The 21,027-nt window shown below is 38.2% G+C and overlaps 1 protein-coding gene across 1 annotated transcript in view; it reads left to right on the top strand.

Moving 5' to 3' along the window:
* Nucleotides 1-21,027, top strand: part of LOC126247407 (parathyroid hormone/parathyroid hormone-related peptide receptor-like) — a 335,703-nt gene that overhangs the window by 210,677 nt on the left and 103,999 nt on the right. The window contains exon 9 of the mRNA XM_049948476.1: nucleotides 7,139-7,269. Coding sequence (XP_049804433.1) covers nucleotides 7,139-7,269 — 131 coding nt within the window. The remainder of the gene's footprint in view (nucleotides 1-7,138; nucleotides 7,270-21,027) is intronic.

Below are 21,027 nucleotides of genomic sequence, written 5' to 3'. Positions count from 1 at the left end.
CACTGTGAGTTGAGTATCCCCAGAAAACGATCCCATATCGGACTAGTGAGTAGAACTGAGCATAGTATGCCTGTAGTACTGTTGTTTTGCTTGTTGTAGCCTTTGAAACTCTTAGGCCATAGCACACAGATGATAGTTTTCTAGAAAAGTTATTTATATTGTGTGTCCCACTGTAAGTCTTGCTGAACCCATAGACACAAACATTTTGTGGCACTTACATTTTCTAGGGGATCATTTTTTAATTGTGCTTGAATAGAGATTTGATTAGATGGAGGAATTAAATGAAAATCAACACACACTGTTTTTTTCAGTATTTATAATGAGTTTGTATTTTGTGAACCACTCAGAAAGTCTTTTCATAGAACTTTCTGCTGTGGACTGCAAAGTTTCTGGACTGGATCCATTGAGCAATAAGCTGGTGTCATCAGCAAGGAGGATAGTTTCTGTGGGACTCATATATTCAACTAAGTCGTCCACATAAATAAAGAAGAGTAGTGGACCTAAGATTGAGCACTGCGGTACACCATATTTTATTGGTAATTCGTTAGAAAGAAACGAGTTGTTTCTTGTTTTATTCATTTTGTTGAATTCATACTGAAGTGATACTTTCTGCCTCCAGTTTTTTAGGTATGAACACAACCAGCTATGGGCTACACCTCTTACACCTCGACTTTCCAATTTTTCGAGCTGAATGTAATGGTCCAGGACATCAAAGGCTTTTGATAGATCTAGAAAAATACCTGCAGCTAATTTATGTTGATCAAGGGATTTTAAGATGCAGTCTAAGAATTCGAAAATTGCTGTTTGTGTAGATTTAGTCTTTCTAAAACCTTGTTGTTGTGCTGTAAGAGGTGCATATTTATTTATGAGACTTAAAAGCCTGTTGTAGAAGAGTTTTCCTAGAATTTTTGAGAAGGAACTTAACTGTGACACAGATCAGTAATTTGATATTTTTGAAGAAGTACCTTTTTATAGCAGTGGTGAAACTTTTGCTATTTTAAAAATATCTGGAAAAACACCAATTTTTAAAGACAGGTTGAAAATGTTTGCCAAGGGGTTTGCTATGTGGTGATCACATGCTTTTAATATGAAATCAGGTACTTCATCAGCCCACCTGCATCTTATTGCTTAATGGTTTAATTTTACTTATAATTTCAATGGGGTTTGTTTCATAAACATACATAGAAGCAGTCGAGATCACTGATTTGCTGGAGAAACTTGGGACTGGTCCTTGACAGTGTACTTGAATGAGGTCTTCAGCTAGTGAAGTGACGTATTCATTGAATTTTTCTACAACTGAATTTGGGTCTGTGACTTTTGAGCCTTCTAGTGTTAATGATGCATTCTTTTTCTTTGGAGCTGAACCACAAGTTTCTTTCTTTATAACTCTCCATGTGGATCTCATTTTGTTAGATGAGTTTCTTATCAAATTGTCATTCCACATAATTTTTGCCTCTTTGACTATTCTACCATAGATTCTTTTGTAGGCTTTTGAATAATCTGTGAATTCTTGGGTTACTCTATATTTCCTACAATAGTACTGCAGAAATCTGTTTCTCTCACTGGAAATTTTTATGCCTTCAGTTACCCATTGCTTATTATTGTTAGGTTTTACTGTTTTTACTAATTTTGGAAATGCTACATTAAAATAGTGAAGAAAGATGCTCTGAAAACTCATGTACATGCTTTCAACATTGTTCTGAGTGGCCATGCTTTCCCAGTTTTCCTTCGCCAGTAAAAGATTAAAAATTCTAATGTTATCTTCAGAGAAGGTTCTTTTTTCAACTACTTTTTCGGAACTACTACTACTTGTAGTCATTTCTATATACAGCAGCTGTGCCTCATGATCACTATAACCCCTGCTCAGTACTCTGCTTGTGAAACTGTAATTTGTTTCTGATATGAATATTTGGTCAATAATGGAATTTGTGCATTCTGTTAAACTTGTTGGGCAGTGTCTTGTGGGGATCATATTGAATGTGTTGGTCATATTTATTAAAGCATCTTTGGTGCTGCTGTCTTTTGAAAAATCAATATTGAAATCCCCACAAAGCACTATCCTCATATTTAGTGTACAGATCCTGTTCAGCAGAACCTCTAGTTTATTCATGAAGACTAGCAGGTTTCCACTTGGTGCTCTATATATGTTAATAACTATGAAACTAAGCTCTGGCAGTTTAGTAATGGAAAGTTCAAATTCTTTTTCAGTTGGGTCAATATAACTTTTACTGACATCACAGAACTTCATTTGTTCTTTCACAAAGACAGTAGAGCCACCATCTTTGTAAAACTCTAGGCTAAAATGACTTGCTAATCTATATCCTGAGATTGAGGTTAATTTTACTTCATCATTTCGTATCCAATGTTCTGTAATGCAAATTATGTCTACATTTAATGCATACTGGAGTAGTACTTATAACATGGAAATTTTATTTGTGAGTGACTGACATTATGGTGTAGTATAGCAAAATCTGGGTATTTAGTAACTTTAGTTGAAATGGTTTCTGATTCTTGATCTAATGGCATTTCTAATACAGCACTTACCCTAAAAAATGTTCGCTATCTTTCTTGTGTGTGGCTTCTGTTTGCTGGTGGCAATCAACAGGTGAGTTAACTTCTGGAGCTTGTATAAGTTTTGCTTCATCCACATCTGTCCTCCTTGGTTTAAACCATTTCATAATTTTCGTTTGGCTGATGACTTGATTGTTTGTTTCTCACCTAATCGGTTTAAACCACTTGGTAATTTGCATCTGGCCGATGTCACAGCATGTAACTCATCTAAAGCACTTCTTAATCTCCATTTGTTTGTCACTTATACTTTTTTCTTCACTCTTCTTCGAGATGCGAGTACATACACTCCTGGAAATGGAAAAAAGAACACATTGACACCGGTGTGTCAGACCCACCATACTTGCTCCGGACACTGCGAGAGGGCTGTACAAGCAATGATCACACGCACGGCACAGCGGACGCACCAGGAACCGCGGTGTTGGCCGTCGAATGGCGCTAGCTGCGCAGCATTTGTGCACCGCCGCCGTCAGTGTCAGCCAGTTTGCCGTGGCATACGGAGCTCCATCGCAGTCTTTAACACTGGTAGCATGCCGCGACAGCGTGGACGTGAACCGTATGTGCAGTTGACGGACTTTGAGCGAGGGCGTATAGTGGGCATGCGGGAGGCCGGGTGGACGTACCGCCGAATTGCTCAACACGTGGGGCGTGAGGTCTCCACAGTACATCGATGTTGTCGCCAGTGGTCGGCGGAAGGTGCACGTGCCCGTCGACCTGGGACCGGACCGCAGCGACACACGGATGCACGCCAAGACCGTAGGATCCTACGCAGTGCCGTAGGGGACCGCACCGCCACTTCCCAGCAAATTAGGGACACTGTTGCTCCTGGGGTATCGGCGAGGACCATTCGCAACCGTCTTCATGACGCTGGGCTACGGTCCCGCACACCGTTAGGCCGTCTTCCGCTCACGCCCCAACATCGTGCAGCCCGCCTCCAGTGGTGTCGCGACAGGCGTGAATGGAGGGACGAATGGAGGCGTGTCGTCTTCAGCGATGAGAGTCGCTTCTGCCTTGGTGCCAATGATGGTCGTATGCGTGTTTGGCGCCGTGCAGGTGAGCGCCACAATCAGGACTGCATACGACCGAGGCACAGAGGGCCAACACCCGGCATCATGGTGTGGGGAGCGATCTCCTACATTGGCCGTACACCACTGGTGATCGTCGAGGGGACACTGAATAGTGCACGGTACATCCAAACCGTCATCGAACCCATCGTTCTACCATTCCTAGACCGGCAAGGGAACTTGCTGTTCCAACAGGACAATGCACGTCCGCATGTATCCCGTGACACCCAACGTGCTCTAGAAGGTGTAAGTCAACTACCCTGGCCAGCAAGATCTCCGGATCTGTCCCCCATTGAGCATGTTTGGGACTGGATGAAGCGTCGTGTCACGCGGTCTGCACGTCCAGCACGAACGCTGGTCCAACTGAGGCGCCAGGTGGAAATGGCATGGCAAGCCGTTCCACAGGACTACATCCAGCATCTCTACGATCGTCTCCATGGGAGAATAGCAGCCTGCATTGCTGCGAAAGGTGGATATACACTGTACTAGTGCCGACATTGTGCATGCTCTGTTGCCTGTGTCTATGTGCCTGTGGTTCTGTCAGTATGATCATGTGATGTATCTGACCCCAGGAATGTGTCAATAAAGTTTCCCCTTCCTGGGACAATGAATTCACGGTGTTCTTATTTCAATTTCCAGGAGTGTATTTTTTTGGCGAGTAATTTCTTTCGTGGTGTATTTAAATGAAGTCCATGGACTGTATGGAACCTTTGCTCCAATCTGTTTATATCTACAATATCGACATTCTTAAAATTAGTGCATATTTCAGTGATACACTCATTTGCAACATTAATTTCGTGGTTCACACATGACCAGGGTGATAAATCATGTTGATGTGGGATGTTCATAACGAGTACATTTGTGTGGGTTAAATTATTTAAACATTTCCTCATTTCTGTAATAACCTTGTATGTCTCATTTCTATAGGCATCGTTTGATCCTCCTATTAACACAGCAAAATCATCTTTATTCAAACTAGCAATGTCACTTGATTTTGTTAGATCTGTTATTTCACTCAATGGAGTCCCTGGCTTTATGAAACCAGATGCCTTGAAACTACATGTTCTCATCAACATTGCAGAAATTTCACAGCCGTGACTATCACCTAACACACAGATTGTTTTGTGTTTCACACTTTTTGTAACCAGAGGATTTAAGGTTCTTCTTCTCACCTGACTAGTGTTGCTTTTTTACCACATTTATTATAAATGTTCTTCAGTTTGCAGTTTCGCTGGAGATGTGTTTTTTAATGTAGTTTCCTTTTTTGCACTGAAGTCTGTGGTAGTGTAGGTGTGTGGATTTATTTTCGGAATTTTTAGAATATCTCCTGATGCAGTATTTTCACTGTTTGACCTACTTACAATGAGCAACGGTTTGTCTACATTGTTTTCCAACTTTTCAACCTTTTCCGACGTGTTCACTAAATCTACTAAATGACTTAATCATGTATTTTAAAACAACAATAACTCCTTTAAAACAACAATAACTCCTAAAGTTATCAGACCATAGATTTCTCCTTAGAATATCCTTTTCAAAAGAATACTCCTTGTTTTGTTGTAGACTAACTAGTTCCTGGTAGAAATTATTGACTCAAATTGTCTTCCATTTTCTGTGTACAACACAAGGTACCATTACTACGCAGTCACCTGTTTGTACCCTTGAAAATACCTCACTCATCATACAAGCACATCTTTGCATATTAACCAACAACATTTCTTCTTTCAACATCATTCTATTTAAGCTGCTTTATACATTGAGCTAATTGTCATCAGATATGTACATTACAATTATATCACAAATGTTTGGATTCAAATATCTTGTACAATGAGAATACATTTGGAAATGCAAAACAGCCAATAATGTAAGACACAACAAAAGGTCATTGAAATGTTTTTGGTTCTTGCTTCTACAACGTTACTGTTGTTACTGTGAGCACCGTTCTTACATGGCCACAACACACCTCCAAGCTACTACATCTGAGAACAAGTAGCTCACAGCAGGTGCACTCATGAAGCTACTTGTCCTACTTTGCAGATGTGGTATGTCCATGTACCTTGCATCATCTTCACATAATAATAAACTATTTCTCTTACAATATGCTTTCTGAAATTTAACTACTTATACAAATATTTATTAATGTCACAACCATCTTTCATTATTTAGAAGGACTGAGAGTATGACCCATCATCTTCCCTAAAATAATGTGTTACACCTCAAGGTACATTTTGTAGTTCAGTCCACGCTCAATCCTAGAAGTTTTCGTATTTGCTTATTGTTTCTTCACATTTGGCAATTACAAGTTGTATCATAAAACTTCCTGGCAGATTAAAACTGTGTGCCCAACTGAGACTCAAACTCAGAAACTTTGCCTTTCGCAGGCAACTCTCTACCATCTGATCTACTGAAGCACGACCCACGCCCAGTCCTCCCAGCCTTACTTCTGCCAGTATCATAGTTTGAAGTGCACATTAAAACTACAGGTCCTCCTATAACTTGCTGGAAAGGAATTTCAAAGATCAGAGGAAGGTGTGGGCACATTACATCTATTAGAACCTTGCTTAGTAAAATGCTGCATCCTTGGATTAAGGACAGCTTTACATTACAGTGGTTGTAGACAAACCAAATAAAAATGTTGCAAGATATGATACAGAGACTGGGTGGCACTGGGAGAGAATATGGCTTTGGAATTAATTTAGAAAAGACAAATGTCACATGAATGTCTTCAGATGATACACAGTGAAATTTGAGATTGGGGTCAAACAATCTGGAAGGCAATCTGGACACCTTTTAATATATGATAGGCATCATCCCATTGAAATTTGTTCCTAACTTGCCATGGTCAAAGAGGCAGTCATAAAGTAATCTCTACTTTCTAGTAATATTGATATTAGACTGAAGAAAAACTGGGTTAGGTGTTATATATGGAGTGTGGAGCTGTATGGGAGAGAAACTTGGACACTAAGGAAAACAGACAAAAACATTTTAACAAGTTTGAGATGTTGTGCAGAAGAAGGATAGAAAATATAAAATGAACAGATAGAATAACATAGATAGAGGTGCTGACATGAGTTGGTGAGAGGTAATCAGTTGCAGAAATATCATCTACAGATAACACAGTCTGATAAGCCATATTTTGAGACATTAATGTCTGTTACTTGATGATACATAAGTCAGGTTAGGAGAAAAAACTCGGAATGAGAAGAAGAAGAAGAAGAAGAAGAAGAAGAAGAAGAAGAGCAGCATTGACTGATGAATTAAAGATAAAGAACGAATATCAGCTGTTGCAGAAACAACTGAAGATAGAGATAAATAGAGGAGAAGAATCATAACTAAAACCTGATGTCTTAAGGATGAGCTTTCCTAGCCATATGTGGAACTGACAGCAGACAGAACACTGTAGATGATAATGGTAACAGTATTTAGTTAATACCAAGTGTATAGAATGCATTTTTCAATGTAAGTACATAAGTAAATAAATAAAAATCATGTTCTCTTTTTTGTTCTAGGGTTGCCTTTGTTGTTTCTTATTCCATGGATTATATGCCGTATTTTCTTAGAAGATGACTATTGTTGGACTTTAAATTTAAATAAACATATATTTGCAGTTATATATGTTCCTATGGCTGCCTCAAATATTGTAAGTTTAGATGAATATTATTTCTTATCTTATGTTCATATTTGTTCATATCAAAGAAAGCATACCTGAAGTCACTTAGGAAGATTTAACAGGAGAGTAGCAAGAATATTTAGTATTGAATTTCAGCATAATTTCTCAATGAGAAACTTTAACTATGTGACAAAAGTAATTGCAGTATTTGTATGGCCTGCAAAAATCTTGTAAATGCAATAAAAGAAAAACATGTTTTTGGCTTGTCATTTAATTTCCTTGTAACTTGTAGCAAAGATGAATAAAAGTAAAGCAGAGTCACCATAACTTCAGCACCAGTGGTGGATTGCCTAGTGCCCTCCTAAACAGACATTACATTCTATGTCTTTCTTTACAAAAACCCTTTTCTTATATTTGTATTTTTATTTATATTTGTATTTCTTTATTGGTCCTGTAAATCGTGTTTAGATACATATTTTGCACAAACGATGTAGGACAAGTCAGGTTGGTACAGTATATACAACATCATACACATTGATATTTTGAAAGAATAAATAATTAAAAATTATTCAATACATGTTGAATATTGATGACAAATTTAATATAATGAAATAAAATGATAGACTTATTAAGAATATTTGAGCAGTTACACTACACTTTTCTGGTACTCTAAAAACTCAGAAACAGAATACAAGTAGTGGTCAAGCAAGTACTCTTTCAGTTTCACTTTAAACATCTGTTTCAAATAGGGTGGCATGTGATTGTACAGCAGTATATGCAAGTAATGCTTCTGCCTAATATCAGAGGGTGGTAATCACAGCTATACTTGAAGATATTTCCATCTTTTAAAATACTTCCTTTTGTGAAATTTAATATTTCATACATATATAAGCAAGGGAGAGGCAGTATACTGAGATTTTTAAATATTAGTCTACAGGAATCTCCGTACTTAGCATGGTTTTTTATTCTAACAATCTTTTTCTGTAGCCCAAATGTTTTGTTTGTACCTACGGAGTTCCCCCAAAAGATAATGCCATACATCAGCAGTGACTGAATACTGCCATGGTACATTGTGATCACAGACACACAGCTTGTATTTTGTGCAAGGATTCTTCCTGCGTACGTAAGTGTGTTTAGCTTTTGATTTACATGGTTAAGATGTGTCTCCTATTTTAGGTTTAGCTGGATATGTATACCTAAAAATTTTGTGTCACTCACAGATGAGACAGTTTTTCCATCAATTTTAAAAATTGGTCTTGCAGGATGTAGTTTCTGTGAATTGTGGAAATTGACTGTCACTGTTTTTTCATTATTTACTATTAGCTTGTTTGTTCTGAACCATTGTGTCAAATTTTGTATTATACCTGTAGCTGTTTTTTGTAGGCTTTCTTCATCACGTGATTTGATTAGGATATTTGTGTCATCTGCAAAAAGTACTGTTGTCCCTTTAGTTATTTTTTCTGACAAATCATTAACATAAAGAATGAAAAGAATTGGCCCAAGGACTGACCCTTGATGAACTCCATATGTAATGTTTTGTGCATTACTGTAAAAATTACTCATTTTTTGTGTTTTTATGTCTTTGTATTTTATTTGAGTGATCTGTTGACGGTCATGAAGGTAGGAATGTATCCACTTGTTTGGCAAGCCTCGTGTTCCATAATTACCTAGCTTCTGCAACAGAGTATTATGATCAATTACATCGAAGGCTTTACTAAGGTCAAGAAATAGGCCAGACACATGTTGCTTATTATCTACTGCAGTTAGAATTTCATTTAAGAAGGTATAAATAGCTGACTGTGTTGGCCTGCCAGTTCTGAATCCATGTTGCGCATCACTTATTATGTTTTCATTATTTAGAAAGGCTGTCAGCCTTCTAAGAAAAAGTTTTTCAAGAATTTTACCAAAACCTGACAATACTGATACAGGTCTATAGTTTGCAGCTTCATGTTTGTCCCCTTTCTTGTACAGTGGTGTCACTTTTGCCATTTTCAGATTTTTCGGGAATATACTACTCACGAATGATGAATTGAAAATATCCGTTAATGGTTCTACAACAGATGTTACACTTGCTTTGATAATAATATCTGGTATTTCATCAGTACCTGCTGAATACTTATTGGGTAACCTTTTTATAATGACAGATAATTCCTCAAATGTTGTTGGAGACGTGAATAGGGTTCTTGTAAGAATTTTTGTATCTGACTGGAGTGTATTGCTGTCTGGTTGTGAGTTGTAATGTTTGGTAATTAGGTGGTGTGCAACATTAGAAAAGTAGTTGTTAAATTTATTAGCCACTACTGTGGGGTTGATTATTTTATTGTTGTTTTCATGAAGTTCTATATTTTTGTGGACTAATGATGTAGTACCTGTTTCTCTTTTTATGATACTCCAGGTTGCTTTAGTCTTATTACTGGAATTTTTTATTTGTTTGTCATTTTCCATTTTCTTTGCTTTTGTTATAACTTGTCTAAGTATTTGTTTATATTGTTTAAAGTAGTTGATGAATACAGGATTTTTGGTTTGCTTTGAGTATTTATATAAGCTCCTTTTATTCTGGCATGATATTTTTATTCCTGTTGTGATCCATTTATTTGGTTTGTGCACAGAATTTGTAAGTGACGTTTGTTTGGGAAAGGCTATTTCTAAAAAATGTTTGTATGTGGCCATAAATTTATCAAACTTGTCATCTGTGTTGTTTGAACTGTAAACATCAGTCCAGATTTCTCTTCTCAAGAGAGAACAAAAGTAATCTATGTTTTCATTATTAAATTTCCTCACAATAGCTCTAGTTTTCTGGGCTTTCATGTTTCCTGGAATAGCGATTGTTAGTATTTGGGCATTGTGATCAGTAAACCCAGTGTTTGCAGTCTCTGTGTTGCAGACATATTTATCTGTATTTACAAACACCTGATCTATGGTTGTTGCAGAAGTAGTTGTTATATGAGTTGGGTTGGTTATAGTTGGTTTTAGTTTAAAGGACTTCAGTAAGTCTTTGATTTCATCTTTAAATTTACTAGGTTTGGAGAAATCAACATTGAAATCTCCACATATGATAATATTTTTTTAATGGTGTTGAAGTCCTCTAATAGCTCTTCCATATGTTTATAAAACACTTTTTTTACCGCCATCTGGTGACCTATATACACAGATGATTACAGAATTGCTAGTTGGCAGTTCTGCTATTGAGAGTTCTATGTCTCTTTCTTGAGATAAGCTGTCAAATTTGGTTATGTTACTGAAGTCTATATCTTCTCAAACATATATGCAGCTACCACCATGCCTGAGTACTTCTCTACAAAATGTGGTAGCTAATTTAAACTGAGGTAGGTGTGCTAGTTCTATCATGTCTTTATTTAGCCAGTGCTCAGTAAAGCATAAAACAGAAATATCACTCATATCATTTAACAAGATTTGTATTTCATTCAGTTTATTGGAAAGAGACTGAACATTCTGATGGAACAATTTAAAGTATGAAGCAGGGACTATATTGTGTCTTGCTTAACCACTTACCTCTTTTTTACATCTAGTATTGTTAGCTGTAAAAAATTCTCCTTGATTTGAGGTGTGGGTGGTGTCTTCTTGCTAACTGGTTCCCTGGATTCTGGGCCCTGCCTTTCTGTGCTGTGGTGCTTCTAATGGTAATCCACTTGTCAAGTAGCATTCGTTTCATTTTAGGCACTAGTATTGCACTGGTTTTCACATTGTATTTATTTTGGTGAAACACTGATTTCTTCAGGTAGACTGGTCGATTCAGAGAGACATGCATCTGGTTTGTATGACTGTTAATTTTAATTAACGAAGACAGTCTATTGCATACTTGCTCCTTCCCCTGTCTGTTCAAGTGGAATCCGTGATGTGTGAATTTATCACGAGACAGTCTTTCCATTTCAAAGTTTATGGATATTCTACTTTTGTTGCGAGATTTTGAACAGTTCACTGTTTGCACTAAATGATGATTAACCATGTCAATTTTTTCGTTTATATATTCTTTGACGAATCTTTGGGGAATTGGATGCAAAATGATATTTGTCTTGTTACTGAGTTGGAGAACACTTGGTAACATGTTATCAATGCTTTTCACAATGTTGTTGTAGGAGGCTTCAGTATTGTTTGACCCAGCCATTAAGATAAGAGTATCACTCGCATTCAAGTCTTCTGCTAATTTGTCAGTTCGATTAAAAACTTTACGGAGAGGAGCATTTGGTTTAATAAAACTTTGAATGTCATATTTTGTGTGTAGTTTTGTCTCCAGAATGTTTCTGCAGTACCTGCCTTGGCTGTCACTCACTATTAAAACTTTTGGATTCCATACTGCATTCCTTAACTCGTAACATTGTTTCAAATTTTGAGGTGCTTTATCTTCTGGAACACTATTGGTATCGTTCAGTACAGTTTCGTTTTCGCTGATTGCTGTGTAAACGCTGCCTTCAGTTACATTCACACATTGCATTGGCTCTTTACCAGCTGACATCAGAACAGTTTCTTTATCTGAAGGTGCACTTACTTGTTTGGTCGCACTTTTTCTGAATACTGTTGGCGCTGTAGATACATTATAACACGAGTGCCTTTTTAGTTGTCTGTGTTGGATGCACTTTTTATGGTACACCACTTTTCATTGCTTACATATCTGCTTAGTTCTTGTTCTAACTCACTGATTATTGCTAATAGAACGTTTCTATCCTCTTGCAACACTTTAATTATTTCGTCTTTCGATGGCGAGTCCGTTACGAGTTTGTGATCACCATGTGGCACCAAAACACAGTTCTTCGTTTTTGATCATGTAAACATACCTTTACATTTATTTACTTTTACAGTGCACAAGTAGCACAGATTGTCCTTATTGCCACCATTTTTTACACATTTCGCACATAATAGTCTTGTATTTATATCAGTTTTCGTGACCTTTGAATATGTTACACTTTTACTCTGCACCATCTTTCAATGATTTTCATTCATGAATTTAACAGAATCAGATGGTAACATTAATTTGTCATTATGATGAACAATTGTTCTGTTCAATGAGTTTCAGATAAAAAGAAGGTGACATTTTTTAACCACTGCTTTATTTGTTTTATTAGTATGTGACTAGTTTCTACTTTTAGGCCATTTTCAAATTATTTTCTGTACTGTAACAAGTATTTATGAGTATTGGCATGAGGTTCTCTGGTGGAAGTGCAGAAGATGTTGGCAGTTTGATACTGTTTGTTGATTTTATTGCTAGGTATAGTGAATATCTGCCTGTGAGAGGCATGCATCAGGTCACTAGTAGTGAACATCCAACTAGGGTGGGCTGGTGTAGAGTTGCCAGTATCAGTCCTTCTCATCTGTGTGGTTCTGTAGTGAACAACCTTGCTTAGCTATACATTCCAACCTGCTTCACAATACTGTGTCAGGTGATGGTACCTCAACTCTTCTGACTGTGGCTTGAGCAGGCTGATCTTCAGCACAGCAGTAGCCAGCACCGTTGCACAGACCAGTGGCTGGAGAGTGGCAGCTAGTAATAGTGGATCTTAATGGCATAAGGCTGTGAGGGGCTTTCTTCAACCTTCAGCCCATCTAATCTGTGGCTGGACCACCAGCTGGCAGTCCAGTCAAGATGATGAAATGACATTAGTGGCATCACAGCAGCAGCCTACATGCAGCGGACTCAAGTTATAAGCCCAGTTGTACACAGGCCCAGTCCATTCAGATGGTTAGCTTTTGCGCATGACAGGTCATGCCTTGTTGCTGCATGCATCAAGTACAAGGCTTGCCTAGCACTGCCAAAATTTCTTATATGCTAGTCATTGCCCAAGTGGCTGGGTCATGGTTGCAGAAATACTGATTCTACACATGACAGTAACAGACCGCAGCATGGGCCCGGATCATAACATTTCTTACCATCTTGGAAGAGTTAGGCCCGCTGAATGTCTAATCTGCAAGTCTGGCCAAAAAGTGGCACATATTCATTTATGTTTTACACCTCACAAAATCCCGATTTAAACACAGGTCTGGAGTACGAACTGTAGGTTCGCTGCTACACTCTTATAGTCTTTTCTTTCCTATTTAATATTTACACTTTTTATGACATTTACACTTTTTACACCATTTCACCTTCATGGCACTTGGTCATTGAGTGATTCCTGAGTTTTTGCACCATCTCATTTCAACTTTTCAAGGCTCTCTTCAAGGCTGAGTCATTTCTTTACCTGCATCAGCACTTCTGGTATGGCCCTGCAGTTTGAAAATGGTGAGGATGAGATCTGGGCAACTCTACACTTGAGGCAGCTATAGACAATGTACTATGGCCATGACTATGAATGCAACTGATGTGGTAGTTCCTACAAGCAGATGATGCTTCTGTTTGGTTTGGTGTCTTTTTCTCATGCCCAGGCAAATGTTCCATTGATACATGGCCATTCTTAGCAGCCAGCATCTAGTCTAGTGAAGCTAGAAGGGTTAGGTCGAAGGTGTTATTTAGATATGGCAGTTATTCTTTAGGCACAATTTAAAAATGTAAGTCTGAATATGTAAAGCAGCAAACAAATGTTATTCAGGGTTGTTGTTTCAATTATAGTGGCAAGTAGTCAGAAAGTAGGTCCAGAAATGGTGCAGAAGGTGCCATTAATCAACAGCCTTGCCCGTGCAGTTTTAATTGTTATGTGCTACTTAAGGGACCTTGGTCATAACAATTACATATGGTTACTTCTGTGTCTGTTCCTGAAAAGAGCCAATGCGACCTTACCTTTTGGAAAAGTTCAGTTTTACTTGCAAACACAACCCTGGGGCACTCATACATGGGCCTCTGAGCATGGAATTGGTTGAGCTTACATGACGCTTGGGCCTTATGTATTACCTTTTTGTGTGTGGGTGGGGGGGGGGGGCAGATTATGACCCATTCAGCCCATTTGTTTGCTGCAGCAACTTAGAAGTGGAGAGCAGTGCGTAGGATTTCCTGTCGGGCACTATTCTGTAAAGCTCCCAACACCACCAAGTAGGAATGAAATACAACCTCCAGTATGGTACCTTCACTGGTGATGGCAAAATTAGCCCACCCTCAGTTAGTTTACTACGCTATCCCATGACCTTAGACATATGGATATGTCAGCGTAACCAAAGTGGTACAATGTTCCTTTCACCTGACCTTACCTTCTCTCCTTACCACCACATCCCTCCTCCATTTTGAAGGAATTGCTACCAATGTGAGGCAGTGCTTCAGGGGTTCCCTTGAGTGGATGGACTGACCCTACATGTACAACCATGGTAGAAGTTGAGAGTTTCAGTTTTACATTAACTGGAGAAATCATTTCAGTTAGTTGAAAAGGCTCATGGTACTTGTAATGTTCACCTGCTTTATTTCTCCATTGATAGTCCACAGTGTTGATGTACTGCATTGTTATACTGGCTGAAAAATGAAGTTGTGGAAGTTCAACACTGACTACTGTAAATGATGTAGCCAACAGTTGCACAGTCGCGTTTCACAGTTCTTTACTTTCAATTCACAAACGCCAATATTGCACAGTTATATGGCCTGTTCACTATTGGTTTACTTTTGATAAGCCTCATTCATAAACATCAGCATACTGCTACAATAGTTTGCTGTTGAACATCTACGAGCAGAAAATACCTAACCATACAGTTCACTATTTCTCAACTATATTGAACAGACGCTGTCATTGTTTTAACACATGGCCTGTTTATGTTACACTAATTCCACTGTTCAGTTGACACATCGTTGTTACTCTAGATTGATACAGGTTTCCTGTCTGAAAATCAGCTGTGGACTGACTGTCTCAGGACCAAAAATTGGGCCTTTATATATCCTTACAATAATAGGTACTAAAACTATACATTGTTTGATGTTTAATTTACAGAAATTCCAATTAAAACATAACTCATTCAATTAACTGAATAAATTGAAAATTTCTGTCTCTTTAACAGTTCCTTCTACCACCAAGGCTAGGCTGAATTATTTGTTTAAATAATGAAATTAACAGATACATTATACAAACAATGATTTTGACAGATGTGGTAATTATTTGCCAATGTTTTCAAATGGAGCCAAATAAATACTTTAAGAATCCTAATAGTTCTTCTTCCTAATGTTTATAATTAGTATAGAATTTATATTTGTTTATAAGTCAACAATAGAATCTAAGTCATGAAACAATTACTGATTTCACCCTATAACAAAAGATATTAACTAGGAATAGGCAAAATAAATAGGAAATTAATGACATACACAAAACTAAGCACAAAATTAGATCTGGTGCTATATTTCTTAAGAGTGAGGGCCAACCTTTCTCTTTTATGAAAGTGCAGATTATATTCATAATGGTAATTAGTCAAAAATTTAAAAAAATTAATTTAAGGAGGCAGATGGCAAAACAAGAGAGGAAGTAAAGAGATCCCAGATTGCTTTGTCACATACTGTGTTATTAACTTCCTTGTTTTCCCTTTAAATACATTGCAGTTAGTTGACATTACCACTATGTGACATGGTACTTGGTGGCTTTGTTTTTCCTTTTTGTGCACTTGCCACTCCAGGACTTTTAAATTCATCTTCTGAACCTGGCACCATATACACTTTGATCTCTTATCAAAGTTTTGAATGGGGGATACATCTTCCCCATGGTGACATTTACAAAGTTCAAAAGGGGAAGAAACAACTGTTTATGGTTATAAGCCCATACTTTCATGTATTTTTTAATTATAGTCTGCTTCAAAGTACAGTAGTAGAGTGTCCCAGTGGTGACTATTTACTACATAATAATTTAACATTTTTCCTATTGTGCTGTGCATCCTCTCTGTCCTCCGAATCACATGCTGGTATACTGGACTATGCCTTAACTTTCTAATCCATGAAAGTTGACACAATTGCTTCACTAGTTCAGAGATAGGTTAGTGCCAGTGGTTAAACATTGTCTGAGCTACTGTTTCTGCTTGCTGTTTCAGCATAGTAGCCATGGATAGAAATGAAAATATACCAATGCCCCACTGATGACTGTGCAAAGGGACCAAGATGTCCATACCAATCATTTGGAATTGTCCATCAGCCACGCGTAACCTTTGTAATGGAATCTGTTGAGAATTAAGCTCAGCCCTTTGCACACAGAGTACACAATCTTTGACATACTGTTTCTCTCTGAAACCTGTCACAAAACTTCTTCCAGTAAACTTGTCAGCACTTTTTGTGTGTGTATATATATGTGTGTGCATGTGTGTGTGTGTGTGTGTGTGTGTGTGTGTGTGTGTGTGTGTGTTTGTGTATGAACTGAGCATCCATCAAGAATTGCTGACAATCCCGGTCACAGGCCTAAGCATAGTCTGCAGATATACACCAATACATTCCACAGTGTGTATCTTGTGAATCAATCTGCTTTCATTACCATGAATCTTTCCAGGTTCATGTAACACTTCAAAATTATTGAGTTTTTGATAATTTGTAATAAAATAAGTAACAACCTACCTACCTCTAGACAATGTACTAGTCATTCTTATTTACCAAGAAAGTTGCAGATACAGGGTAAATAAGCCCTAGGACTAAAGGGAAATCTGGGAAAATCTTGGGAATTTTCTTATACAGGAAAAATCAGAGAAAAACTCAGGAGTTTTTCAGAATTCCATAAATATTGTGCTGCTTTAGTTTTCAGTTAAATTATTGTGATTTAGACTGATAAGAACTGACACTCTAACAAATAATTTTACTTTATCCCTCTACTGAAGAATAATACAGTAGCAATACAACTTAAACAAAAGAATTGCAGTAATACAACATAAACAAGAGAATAACACCAAAATCAAACACCATTTGCAAAGAAAATGCACCATTTACAACTGCAAAGCATGGTGCACACATAAATGTCTGCTGACAGCTAAATGTGTGTAAGACTATGCAATACTTGGTAACAACAAACAGCTTTCAATGCAGGGTCCATGAGAAATATGGCCTGGCAAAGAATTTGTGATGTCACACCAGCTGGCTTGTCTGCCACACTTTGTGAATGCTTGGCTCCATGCAGGTCACTTGGGAAATCAATTGGTAATTGAAAAGGTACCCACTGAAGCCCCCCCCCCCCCCCCCCCCCCATTAACCACGGACCTGGGAAGGCTTGCATGCCTTGGCGATACAAATAGCTGTACCATAGGTATAACTGCAATCGAGGGGTATCTGTTGAGAGATCAGGCAAATGTGTGATTCCTGGAGAGGGGCAGCAGCTTTTTCAGTAGTTTCAGGGCAACAGTGTGGATGATTGACTGATCTGGCCCTGTAACATCCACCAAAATGGCCTCTCTGTGCTTGTACTGTGAATGGCTGAAAGCAAGGAGAAACTACAGACGTAATTTTTCCCAAGGACATGCAGCTTTACTGTATTGTTAAGTGATGATGGTGTCCTCTTGGGTAAAATATTCTGGAGGCAAAATAGTTCCCCATTTGGATCTCCAGGCAGTGACTACTCAGGAGGATGTCGCTATCAGCAGAAACAAAACTGGCATTCTACGGATCAGAGCACGCAAGGTCAGATCCCTTAAATTGGGCAGGTAAGTTAGAAAATTTAAAAAAAGGAAATGGATAGGTTAAAGTTAGATATAGTGGGAATTATTGAAGTTCGGAGCAGGAGAAACAAGACTTCCGGTCAGATGAATACAGGGTTATAAATACAAAATCAAGTAGGAGTAATGCAGGAGTAGGTTTAATAATGAATAAAAAAATGGGAATGCAGATAAGCTACTAGGAACAGCATAGTGAATACATTATTGTAGCCAAGATAGACACAAAGCCCATGTCTACCACAGTAGTACAAGTTTATATGGTAACTAGTTCTGCAGATGATGAAGAGATTGAAGAAATGTTGTATACATGGAAGAGGTCAGGAGACACTGGAAAGTTTCAGGTTGATTATATAATGGTAAGATAGAGATTTCGGAACAAGGTTGTAAATAGTAAGGCATTTCCAGTGGCAGATGTCAACTCTAACCACAATTTATTGGTTATGAATTGTAGACTAAAACTGAAGAAACTGCAAAAAGGTAGGAATTTAAGGAAATGGGACCTGGATAAACTGACAGAACCACAGGCAGAAGAGAGTTTCAGAGAATGCATTAGGGAACGACTGACAAGAGCAGTGGAAAAAGATTCAGTAGAAAAAGAATGGGTTGCTTTGAGAGATGAAATAGTGAAGGCAGCAGTGGATGAAGTAGGTAAAAAGACAAAGGCTAGTAGAAATCCATGGGTAACAGAAGATATATTGAATTTAATTGAGGAAAGTAGGAAGTGCAGTAAAAGAAGCAAGTGAAAAAGAATACAAATGTCTCAAAAATGAGATTGACAGGAAGTGCAAAATGGCTAAGCAGGGATGGCTAGAGGACAAATGTAAGGATGTTGAAGCATGTGTCAGTAGGGATAAGACAGATACTGCCTACAGGAAAAGCAGAGAGACATTTGGAGAAGAGAGAACCTCCTGTGTGAATATCAAGAACTCAGACAGAAAACCAGTCCTAAGCAAAGAAGAGGAAGCAGAAAGATCAAAGGAGTATATAGATGGTCTGTACAAGGTGATGTACATGAGGACAATATTATGGAAATCGAAAAGGATGTAGATGAAGATGAAATGGGAGATATGATACTACATGAAGAATTTGACAGAGCACTGAAAGGCCCCAGGAGTAGACTACATCTATTAGAACTACTGATAGCCCTGGGAGACTAGTCATGACAAAACTCTTCCATCTGGTAAGCAAGATGTATGAGACAGGAGAAACATCCCCAGACTTCAAGGATAATATAATAATTCCAGTCCCAAAAAAAGCAAGTGCTGGCATTTGTAAAAATTTACCGAGCTATCAGTTTAATAAGTCACAGTTGCAAAATACTAACATGAATTTTTTACAGACAAATGGAAAAACTGATAGAAGCTGACCTTGGGGAAGATCAGTTTGGATTCCATAGAAATGTTGGAAAACTTGAGACACAGGGAGCAAAAGGCTATTTACAATTTGTAAAGAAACCAGATGGCATGAAAGGGAAGCAGTGTTTAAGAAGGGAATGAGATAGGGATGTAACCTATCTCTGATATTATTCAATCTTATATTGAGCAAGCAGTGAAGGAAACAAAAGAAAAATTTGGTGCAAAAATTAAAATCCTTGGAAAAGAAATAAAAACTTTGAGGTTTGCCGATGACATTGCAATTCTGTCAGAGACAGCAAAGGACCTGGAAGAGCAGCTGAACAGAATGGTGGACAGTGTCTTGAATTTAACACATTGTGTACAAAATTATATGAATTAAAAAATAAAAAAAATCAAAATAAAAATAAAAAAAAATCTGAGGCAATGTTGATTGACCAGTTCAAAAATACAAAAATTAGTTCTGTTATCGAATACTTCTGTTGAGGAAAAGTAATGCTAGAGGAGGGTGTCCCTTTACAGTATGCACCATTTAACACCAGTACCATGTATCCTTAATCTAAATTGATTAAACAGACAATGTCATCTTAAGTAATATATCCTTAAGTAATATACTCTCTGACGAAAAAATGGTTGTGGGATTTCATTGAATACCACTTTGCCTTAAATTTGAACATAATATAGTGAAGAATTTAATGATCACTGACTCCAAAATGTTTTAAACCTTGCAAGTTAAACATCTCATTTTCTTTTCTTGCAATTGGGTCAGTTAAGCAGTTTCTATTGGGTGTTATTGCATGTCGTGCTTCGTATAGATGTTGAAACTTGGAAGTTAGTCCTTCACTCTCTATAGTCTCCTTTACTAATACCAAGTCCCCTAATTTATACACTATTGGGGTGCACCTTTCGCATTTCTTTTTTCTCTCATTCTCTCTCTCTCTGTCTCTTTCCAAGCATTAATCCTGACTTGTGGGGTCTGCTGTTTCACTACATCTCCTCCATTTCTCCCTGTTGTTGACGTCTTTTGGTCTTAAGCCAACAACGTGCATGTCTCCTCTGACGTTGTCAGTCCATCTCTTTGCCGGTCTTCCTCATGGCCTTGTTCCTTCTGGGTTGATATGGAGTGCTGTTTTTGTGACTGACTTGTCTTGCTTTCTCATGATGTGGCCGTACCAACAGAGACGGGCTTCCCTCACTTTGTCGGTCATTAACGTGACACCAAACATTTGCCGGATGTCATGATCACATCATGTCATCCCCATGGCTTAAACCAGAGGCTCAGACAATTCTGCAGAGATCTGGGGTGCAAATTTCTCGACCTCCGCTATCGGGTGGAGAAATGTAGGGTCCCCCTGAATAGGTCAGGCGTGCACTACACGCCGGAAGCGGCTGGAAGGGTAGCGGAGTATGTGTGGAGTGCTCATGGTTTTTTTTTTAGGTTAGATAATTCCCTCCCTAGGCCTGACAAGATGCCTCCTGAGACGCGGCAAGGTAGGAGTAGGCAAAATGCAACAGGGAATGACAATATTAATGTGCTAATAGTAAACTGCAGGAACGTCTATAGAAAGGTCCCAGAACTGCTCTCATTAATAAACGGTCACAACGCCCATATTGTACTAGGGACAGAAAGTTGGCTGAAACCAGACGTAAACAGTAATGAAATCCTAAACTCAGATTGGAATGTATACCGCAGAGACAGGCTGGACAGTGAAGGGGGAGGCGTGTTTATAGTGATAAGAAGTGCAATAGTATCGAAGGAAATTTACGGAGATCCGAAATGTGAAATGATTTGGGTGAAGGTCACGGTTAAAGCAGGCTCAGACATGGTAATTGGATGTCTCTATAGGCCCCCTGGCTCAGCAGCTGTTGTGGCTGAGCACCTGAAGGATAATTTGGAAAA

The sequence above is a fragment of the Schistocerca nitens genome, chromosome 1 (assembly GCF_023898315.1).
Source record: "Schistocerca nitens isolate TAMUIC-IGC-003100 chromosome 1, iqSchNite1.1, whole genome shotgun sequence".
NCBI lineage: Eukaryota > Metazoa > Arthropoda > Insecta > Orthoptera > Acrididae > Schistocerca > Schistocerca nitens.
The sequence above is the reverse complement of the archived record's forward strand: the minus strand, read 5'-3'. Positions and strand labels throughout refer to the sequence as shown.